At 38.9% G+C, this 10139-nt stretch overlaps 1 protein-coding gene across 4 annotated transcripts in view; it reads left to right on the plus strand.

Moving 5' to 3' along the window:
* ehbp1l1a (EH domain binding protein 1-like 1a) overlaps positions 1 to 9158 on the plus strand; it is a 58225-nt gene extending 49067 nt beyond the window's left edge. For all 4 annotated transcript variants that reach the window (XM_037111947.1, XM_037111952.1, XM_037111950.1 and 1 more), the window contains 5 exons: positions 565 to 676; positions 1133 to 1232; positions 2450 to 2523; positions 3037 to 3151; positions 7337 to 9158. In XM_037111947.1, the coding sequence (XP_036967842.1) occupies positions 565 to 676; positions 1133 to 1232; positions 2450 to 2523; positions 3037 to 3151; positions 7337 to 7430 (495 nt within the window). In that variant the 3' untranslated portion in view covers positions 7431 to 9158. The remainder of the gene's footprint in view (positions 1 to 564; positions 677 to 1132; positions 1233 to 2449; positions 2524 to 3036; positions 3152 to 7336) is intronic.
* The last annotated feature ends 981 nt before the right edge of the window (positions 9159 to 10139 follow it).

The following is a 10139-nucleotide window of genomic DNA, read 5'->3' on the forward strand; positions in this document are numbered from 1 at the left end:
CAATGCCGCTGGCAGTACAAGCTCATCCACTGACTCAAACAGACAGAACACAGAAAGAGGACGAGGTGACAGCCCAAAACAATTTACTGTTCTTTACAAACTGAAAAGGGTTTCAATTGACAGGCTCTCTCCAGCAACAAAGCCGCTGCACGTCAGTTTAGGCCACATCAGGCAGTGTCTCCCAGGCTAATTTGGTGGAAATGTCAGGAATTGCTCCCTCTTTTAAATTTGAGCGAGCGTAGAGTGATTTCACTGGAGCTGAATGAAATTTTAGGTGAGCGGAGAGTGGTCTTTGAGCGGAGCTGTCTGGTATAACTTTGAGCGAAGGAGCAAACACCCTCGTAAGCGGGGAGCGGAAATTCTCGCCACTCAGCTCCGCTCACATGCTCTGAGTGATAAGTATCTAGAAGAGTTTCTGGATTAAAGCCAAGGCCAAATTTGTAAGAATTTCTGTTCCGTTGATTTGTCACATGCATGTAATTTGTGTTGGTTTTCTTACCATTGGTACAAAGACAGTACTAAATTATTATTAATAATTCTGTTTGTGTGTGATAATGTATCCAGGACCCCAGTCAGTATGTGTTGAGTCAGATGGAAGCCCTGGAAGCAGAACAAAACCATATTGATAACAGAGCTGGTGTGGTGGAGAGGAAACTTAGACAGCTTCTCGAAACAGGTAAACCAGAAATCATATAGAAAGTAAGAAAGAAATGCTTGCCTTGCAATATATGAAAAGCACATGACATTTTGGATCACAAAGTAATTATTTTTTGGTAATCTTGTACAAATTTAAAAGGCATCAATTACTCGCTTTAGGATATGAGGATAAGATGCTTGTAATCACTGATACTTTGGATTTCCCCTAATGTCAATTCCAAAAGTACTCAGACACACACACACACACACACACACACACACACACACACACACACACACACACACACACACACACACACACACACACACACGCACGCATCTAAACAACTGTGTAATGGACACATAATACATTTTGGCCAATAAGTGTGAACAGTTTCATTGTATTCATTATTTATGCTGACACTTGTGTCAATTTAGGAAAGAAAGAAGACTGAAATTAACAGAGGGGTCATATCCTTTGCATTCTCTCCTGTAGGCAGTGACAAGGTGGAGGAAGAGAGGTTGATTCAGGAATGGTTTACACTGGTCAACAAGAAGAATGCATTAATACGGAGGCAGGATCATCTGCAGCTACTGTAAGACATCCAAAACACATACTGCTGGAAACTGAAAATGAGAGGATAGTATTCACAACTGACAAGACAGTCTCAAAATCAAGTTCATTGAGCTTTTGATCATTACATATTTTTCTTCAGCCACATTGTAGAAATGATTCAAAACGTTCTACTTTTAACAGTGTTTTTTGGATGACTACTAGGGTATTTCATCCATGTTACATAAAAATAAACGTAAATTACATAGGTGAAAATTCTCAAGCTCAAAAACTCTGGGTTAAAACTGTGTAGTAAAATCAGCTATAGCAAAGGTTCAAATTGAAACCTCAATATTCACAATGTATTCAAAAATAAGATTTGTAACCTTTGTAAGCTGCAATAAGATGATAAGATGAGGTTTTTCAAATTTGACTGCTGACTGACAAATGCTACAAGTGTTGTTAAAAGGGCAAGTCCTTTCTTGACCCGTGACATAGTTTGACACAAAAAAACAAGCTTTACTTACTAGCTTTGCCCATAAACATCTCAGCTGGATCAGTGGGTGAGGTTTTCCGAGCTAACACAGAGATGCATTAGCATCATGTGATGACAACTGAGCCATCTCCATGAGAGCTGAGAAAACTCCACCCACTGATTAAGCTGGGATGCTTTCAGTTGAACATCAATTTAGATGACCTCGAGTGGAGATCCATTTTTGGTGAACTAGTAGTGAACTGAAATGGGACATCGCCCTCTGTCCTTTTCTGAAATACAACCCAGAGGAAAATCTTACTGCTCAAAGCTTGCTCCTTTACGGCTATGGAGCCGTAAAGGAGCACAATGGGATTTCTCATTTCTCATTTCTTCATTTCTTGTAGTCTTTTTTGGTCTCAACATTTCTCATTTGTTTCTCTTAAAATTCCTTAGGAGCAATAGGTGAGACTTGAGACTTATCGCTTAGACCTTGCTCCTTTCCAGCACTGGGGAGACTTTCTGAACGTTCATTTAGAGCTTGATGAGATCTCCTTTCAAACTTACAGGGAGCCCAAGTTGAGATTTTCTGCACCTGTTTCTCAGGAGAAACAATTGAGAAACAGGAGAAATCAGCCACAGCCTCACTTTGGTCTCACGTAGATCTCACAGTTGTCTAGGAGAAATGAATGAGACACTGAGATTTTCCAATTTTCATTTCTTCTGGGAAGACAACTCCACAAGCAAACATGTCACACATTATATGATGCATCTCTTGTGATCGACAGGCTTGAGGAACAAGACTTGGAAAGGAGATTTGAGCTGTTAAACAAAGAGCTGAGGGACATGATGGCACTTGAAGGTATGACTTTATGGATATACAAATGCTGCATTAACACTATTCAGAACAGCACACAATCAGTGACAGACTGACTCTCTCTCAAACACTGTGGTTCAATGCTTAAATGACACAAGAGAAACTCTTAGTCATGTCTTGTTAGTCTGCCAAGGAAGTTGTTGAATGTTAGTATCACTGTTTTGCAACAGACATACAGCATGTGATTATTGTGCAGTAGACTGCAGTTGGTTATAGATCTTTGATGTATCCATGTATAGCATTGGTATTCCATGACAATCACATGTCCCTTTTGTCTTATGGTATGGGTACAATTCTTCACTCGTAAAAATAAAAAGGACAAAATGTTGTGGAAAATATTTTAAAAACAAGTTTCAGAATTTAAAATGTTCTCTGAATAATTTTAAATTATTGTAGTACATTTTCTGTTGGAAAGAAAGGACTTTGATGACCACCATTATAAATGATAAAATCAGCTTCATATTTTGAGTGGAAATTCTCCTCCTTTGTTTCTTCCAGACTGGCAGAAAAGTCAGGTCCAGAAACACAGAGAGCAGCTGCTGCTTCAGGAGCTGGTCTCATTGGTCGACCAGAGAGACGAACTGGTCCACAACATTGATGCAAAGGAGAGAGGGTGAGACACACTTACTGTGCTGTTCGAAGGGTTAAGAGAGTCTGCAACTGCCTTGAGTGTCAAGGTTACGAGGGAAAATGAAGGTGGACCCAAATGCAGGCTCACGGACGCAGGATTGGAGAAAAACAAAATTGAGCTTTATTTATACAAAGCTGAATTAAAAAAACAAAAACAAAAAAACCCCAAAAAGAACTAGGCACAAAAACTAGTTAAAAAGGGACAAAAGGCAAAGTAGCAAATCAACAGAAAAAAAAAAAACGGAAGCCAAAATAATACACTTACCACACAGGAGACACTGGCGGAAACACAGGGCACTTTGAGGGGGACATCACACAGTGAACTGACAAGGAATGCAGGGAGAACAAAGACTTTATACACAGACACTAACAAGGGGATCAGGAACAGGTTAGGAGATTGAGGAGGGAAGAGGACAGTTGAGGTAACGAGGGGAAACACAGAGAGGAAAGCACAGAGGGAAAAATACAGAGGAGAACTGAGAGTTACACAAGGGCATAGAGTCAAAATAAAACAGAACACATAACAATAGGCGCGTTCAAGTTGAACTCCATCTGACTGCCTGCAGCAGTGAGATCTGCTGGCGACCGAAGGGGCGGGGACACAAACGCTGCTATGAATTCGGACACTGTCCACTTCCCGTAGACATGATGAGACTTGGCTGAGCTTGCGGCATTTGCCTTCGTCTGGGAAGAAATGGAGGAAATTGAAATTCCAGTAATGTTTGAGGAAAATCAACAACAAAGGCAATCAGTTTTCTTACCTGATGCAATGGGAACTGTGCTGGCCTTTCTCTCATATTAGTCCCCTTCAGTAATTATTCAATCTGAGAAGTTCAAAATAATAGTCAACCAAAACTTGAAGGATGGGGGATTAGAGCAGTGAACCTGCTGCCGTGTTGCATGCAGATGACCGGGATCAAGACTCGCGTCAAGTATGTCTTTGCAGAGGGTGTATTTATCGGATTAGTTATATGGACAGTTCATATTTAGAGACAACAGAATGTGACAGCTTTGGCACAATAACTTCAAATTTGGATATTTTGTAATTGCTTCACTTCAAAATGGTCACACAGTGGCGCATTAATGGTCCAACTGATTTATCAAGAGTAGGTGAATAGCTTAAATGTTGTCTTTCTGTAAATGCTCATGTTCCGTTTTCCTCGGAATGTCACCATTAAATAAATTTGAACTTTGTACATTATAGTAAGTCTTGCCCAATAACAATACAATACAGTTACAACAGTTATTAATTATTATGATGACAACTGTGCTTAGATGCATGATTACGCCACAGCTGAGGGGAATTTGCTGACCTCATTTAACAAATATGCATAAAGATGATGAATTTTCTTATAGCAACATTATTCACAATGAATGAAATACATTTCATTTAATGAATGAAATACAATAATCAGAACAAATTACTGAGTCAGATGCCTTCGCCATCTCATCACACGCAAGATAGCTTAGGATAATTCTTTGTATTGTTAATGTGACGGGAAAAGAAAGGGTTAATAAGAGTGGATAGTACAGATAACACTGGACACAGCAGTTAACCACTTCTCCATCATTACCACAAGTTGACAGAACTGAGCAATTTATTGACGACATCTTTCAGGGTTGTTGCATTACATGAAGGATTTTATAGGTTTATTCATGTTGACTATCCCATAGGTGCGGCCACACAGCTGCTATTTATCTGAAAGTATGTGATACTTGAGAAGAAAAGAGGCGTTTATGGATATGGGAATTCATCGAAGCACATGTCATATACGTCAGCGTAGATAAAAGCCAAAAGGCAAAGTCCTGAGGTCATAAAGGTGGTTCTAGACTCGCAGAGTACCTGGAGAGCAACTGCGCAACTGCTCTAAAGCCGCCTTGCTCCCGCAATAACTTAAGGTCATGTGACATCGGATGTGGAGCAGAAACCACTTCCATCCAAGTCATCGTGGACACATTTAAACCAACATGCATCACGATTTAGGCAGCACTGCGCAGCGCTGCGTGATCTTGAACTCGCCTAAGAATACACTGAAAAGACAAAACACAAAATTCAGAACCATGCCATTGGGACATCAGTCAACATGTGCACACATGATAAACATAATGCCTCAGGCTTATACTGACATATGTAACTTACCGGTTTACAAGGGAAGTTTACATCATTATATTGCATGTCCATTATTAACAATGAAGTCTTAGTTGAATGTAGTTTCAGTATGTTTCCACTTATGTCTTTCTCTAATGATTTCTCCTTTACTAATGACTGATGTACCACTAGATGGCAGTATAGTGTGAGGATGTTCAACCAGCTTTCATGTAGTGATTATGCTATAATACATGAGGATGTTTTCAAAGTTGACATAGAGATGCCAAGAAGATAGTACCCTGCTATTGCTGTGAGAAAAGAGTAGTCAAATCCTAAAGGAGTAAAGGAGAATAAATGAGAAATAATGATAATGACACACATGTTGTTCGTATCAGAGTGAGGAGGCTGCACCGTAAACAACAGCTGTAAACAAGTGCTCACAGCAGTTTGATGTTCAGTCCCTTGCGCAAGGGCCCTGTGGCAGTGCCTAGGAGGTCAACTGTCTCCTCTCCAGATACCAGTCCATGCTCCGTACTGACTGGTTCATGTGGGTCTTTTGGCCTCCAAGCCAAGTCCCCATGGACTTGTGCTACTGCCGGCCCAGGTTTGGAAGAACTGAAACTAAACTAATAAAGTGGCCTACTATGTTTAATTATATTCACCTTGGTAACTGTGTTTTCATTCTTCAGTTATTCTGTGATATTAATGCTGGAAATTATAATAATAATAATTATAATAACCTTTAATTATATAGAACCTTTCTAGATAAGTACAATAATAAGTACAATAAGATAAAATGCAGAGGCATCACTCTAAACAAGCAATAAGTCTGGACAAACTGGATGTTTGAACTCATGTTGAAAGCAGCTGTCTGAAGAATTTATAAAAGCCTTTTTATAGTATAAAAATAATTTTCAAAGAGGAAAAGACCATCCCTTGTCATAACTTAATATGTCTCCATTCTGCTGGAACCAATATTTATGTAGTTTCATTCCCTGTAATAGATGGGGATGATAAGCAATTTCAGCTGTGTTTTATAGGTGCTATTTGTAAGAGAAGTTGATTTTTAGTCTCATTCCCAATTCCTTGGGATTTTAGCATCACTTTTTGACGAATTATTTTCATTGAAAATTCAAGAAAGAATCTTTGAATATATAAATTGTAAAAGTTGGAAAAAAAGACACGATAACAAGAGGAAAAACACATCTTCTAGGGGAAGGAGGACTTAAATAATCTGATGGCCCAGATGATTTGATACAAAGAACCATTTTGGATGTCATCCTTTGAAAAGTGTTTGGAAGAGGACTGACACTTGGCTCAAAGAGCCTGACAGGTGATTGGAAGATGCTACAGCAGCTATTCCAACCCCTCAACGAGCCTCCATCTTTGTTTCCAAACAAACTGTTGCCACTCTTTTTGGATGTCACACCTAAACCACAACTGTAGGTGCTGATAGTTTCCCAACCACTGGGGTTTGGCCACAAGTGCTTTAAGTCTGACAAAATACAGACTTTAATGTTGTCATTTATGTCAGCAATATGTACCACTGTCTTAAAACACAGGCAGCCCAGGCTGAATAATCAGAGTTATATCTATTCAGTATCTAATCTCTTAAAGCCTCTGTGGAACAAGGGGCAGCCAACGTACTAGATATTCCTCAGATTTTTTAAGACTCCTGTTTGCACCTTAAATGTAAAGGCTTCAGTCTCTCTTACTGACATAACTAATGAATGACTTGCATGTCTAACTGTCAGTGATGAGAAAATGTGTGTGAGCCCACAGCAGCACTGTGGCCGACAGTAGGCAGTGTAGATGCTGACACAGGACTCTGCTAATGTTCTGCATTGACTAAGCAGCTATTGTGGCTGAAGTGAGGAGGGCTGACTCAAGACTCAAGTTAATTTTTTAATATTCACAACATCCTGATAAGATCTAATAGCTACCTTACACTGTGTGTGCAGCTTGATTGATGCAAGCTGAAGAATATAGAACATGTAAAAGCAAACACAGGTGACTGAAAAATACATGCGAAACACTCTGTGTGGACGGCCTTTGACTCCTCTTTTCTCTTGTCCTCAGAGCCCTGGAGGAGGATGAGCGTCTGGAACGAGGCCTGGAGCAGCGGAGGAGGAAGTATGCTAAACAGCAGAAAGAGAAGTGTCTGATGCAGTGATCTTATCACCCTTTAGCCACCAAACACTGGGTCACCTATCTGAGAGAGTGTGGGTCAAGACAAATTCAAGATGGACCTTATTTGGTGCTCATTTATCTGCTGTCATACCATCAAAACAGCTGATTCAGGGAGCGTATTCCTGCAAAAGTACAGAGTGTACCATTTTGAGGTGGTAGTGAATTTCCAGCAGTGACTGAAATGGTCCAAAACCAGAGTGAGGCTCTGAGAAATGTTTTGGCTTGGTTATTTTGATTTGTGTCATAAAATGGAGTCCAGTGCACCTTCATTGTCCATTCACCAATCGCTACAGGACACTCAGCACCAAGGAATTTTGACACAGTCAGCAGAAGAGGCATCAGTGTTTCAGAGAAGTTGGCTTACCCGTTTTTTTTGCTGTTTCTGTGCAGTGGTTTTAGTGACGATTGTTACACAATGTCTTTGTGAATGTTAAGATACAGATATGAGCTACCAAAAACAGGAGAGACTTGGTTTGACCAGTGTTGATTTGTTAAAGCAGTACGGATATGTTTGGATTGAAAGTCCCCTCAACTGAATGACTAAATGTACATTGCTATTGACTGCTAAAACACCGACACCAGTGAAAAATAGGCAAGGCCACACCATAAATTTTACGTGATCAAATTATTTGTTCCTTTTCTGATCCAGGTCTGTTTTTTTTTTAACATGTACTTTGTCACCACAGCTGCCTAACTGACAAATCAAGAACAGGATTAGGGCCACTGTAAAAAAGGTATTTTCTCTCAGAATTTTTGCTATTTTCCCTCTGAATTCAGAAATTGAAAAAAAAAAGTTAGGGTCTAAATAAGCAACTTTAATCAAATGAATTGGCACAGTTGCCTTATCATCTTCTGTAAAGATGTGTTATGTCAGAAGTGATGTGTGAAAAAGTTTCTTGGACCCTGTGAGTGGATTTACTGATTGTAGCGGATGCATTTGAACTGAATGCTGTCTTCCAGCCCTTATGTTTTCTGTTTGCTTTATTTTTTTGCTTTATTTTTTTGCTATTTTCAGGAGCATGATTGTGGTGTTCAAATGTTTATATCATAATGTGTGACCACTTCTCTGTTGAAGCAGTTGGAATGCAACGGCAAACAAAGCTGCCATGGTCACTGAATCCGATAGATCAGTCTTCGAACTAACTTATTAGATTAATTTAAAGTTGTAATATTTATTGAATTAAGACGTATGAGATGGATGAGCAGCTACTCAGAGCTGTCCAATGTATTGGTTTGTAATTGAACTAAATCGTATAAAACACACTCAGTGACAACTGACATTTGTTTTCCTATTCAGGTCATTTATGGAAAATAGTGACTTCTGCATAGGTGAAGTCTTGAATGCCTCGGCATGATAAAACCAAATCTCTAGCACGATGTTATCATTTGCTAAAAGTGATCTCTTTCAGTAATGAAAGGATGCTTCCTCCTTGTTTTGTACTGAAAGGTTATGTGCTTTTGCTTCAGTGTAAGGATGTTCTGTAACAGTGACATTTATGGGCCTGAGAAATTTGGTTTAGTGTATTGAAAAGTTTACAGTTCTCATGTTGCCATAACTTGTGGTCGTAGCTGCTCTGACCACCATTTGTGTGAATTAGTTACTGCATGTTAAAAAGATGGTGTTTTTAGGAGCTTTGATTTGTGGTTTTTATGTGATATTTGCACTATTTGTAAAGTTTGGAAAAATACAAAAGATTTGAATGCCTCAACACATCTTGTGCATTTTATTTCAAAATATATTATAAAATAATTTAAGTGCATCGCAATATATTGCTTTCAGTGTGTAAGTGTTAATTTGATTTTCAAAGGCCTTACTGTCCATTAACTAACACTTGTTTCAAGAAGTGTAATGTACATATTTTCCTTTATTTCCCCCATTTATGGGTGTATGGTATGGTATCTGTATGAGTGTAATTTATTATCAGCATTTTCCCTTTTCAATTTCCAGACCAGAGACAAACATTCTGTAGAACAGTCAGCATTGAAGAGGCTGTTGTTTAAAGCCATTCTCACTGATTGTCTGAGCAGCGTTGCGTCCACATCAGCCTTATTTTTAAATTATTCTTCTGACTCTTTCTTTTCCATTTTAGAAATTATGAGTCATGCTTGGGGAAGGAGATGATGCCGGTTGGGTCATTCTTCCACTTTCAGTCACTGTGTCACAGTCCAAGCTGTGGCCTTACCCCTTGACAGTGACTCTTTCTGACAGGCTCTGCTTTCTGCAATACGTTATAGAATTGGATTAAAAGTAAAGGAGATGTAATCAGGGAGCCCATTGTTTAGGATTTGTAGAGTGAATACAGTGAGATTCATCACATTACATCCCAATGATATGCAGCTATAATAGTAGTGATGGATGGACCATGCGTATGTGAGTGCAGTGCAAAAATATCAGATGTCACAAACATTAGGCACCAGTTGTCATTTAAGTAGTTAAAATAAATCAGCATAGAAATAAATAGGTAAATACAATTAACATTTATACATAAAAACAGTGAAAAGTGTGATACAATCTCTATCAATGAGAGAGACACACACTCACACACACACACACACACACACAGTAATTATCTAGTAATGACTACTGATGTATATCACTAAATTGTTTTCATAATCACATTGTCCTAGACAATGTTATTGCTGCCTACATTCAGAGATGTTTCTTTGAATGAATAAAGTTTACCATACAGTG

The sequence above is a fragment of the Acanthopagrus latus genome, chromosome 10, assembly GCF_904848185.1.
Source record: "Acanthopagrus latus isolate v.2019 chromosome 10, fAcaLat1.1, whole genome shotgun sequence".
NCBI classification, from domain to species: Eukaryota; Metazoa; Chordata; class Actinopteri; order Spariformes; family Sparidae; genus Acanthopagrus; species Acanthopagrus latus.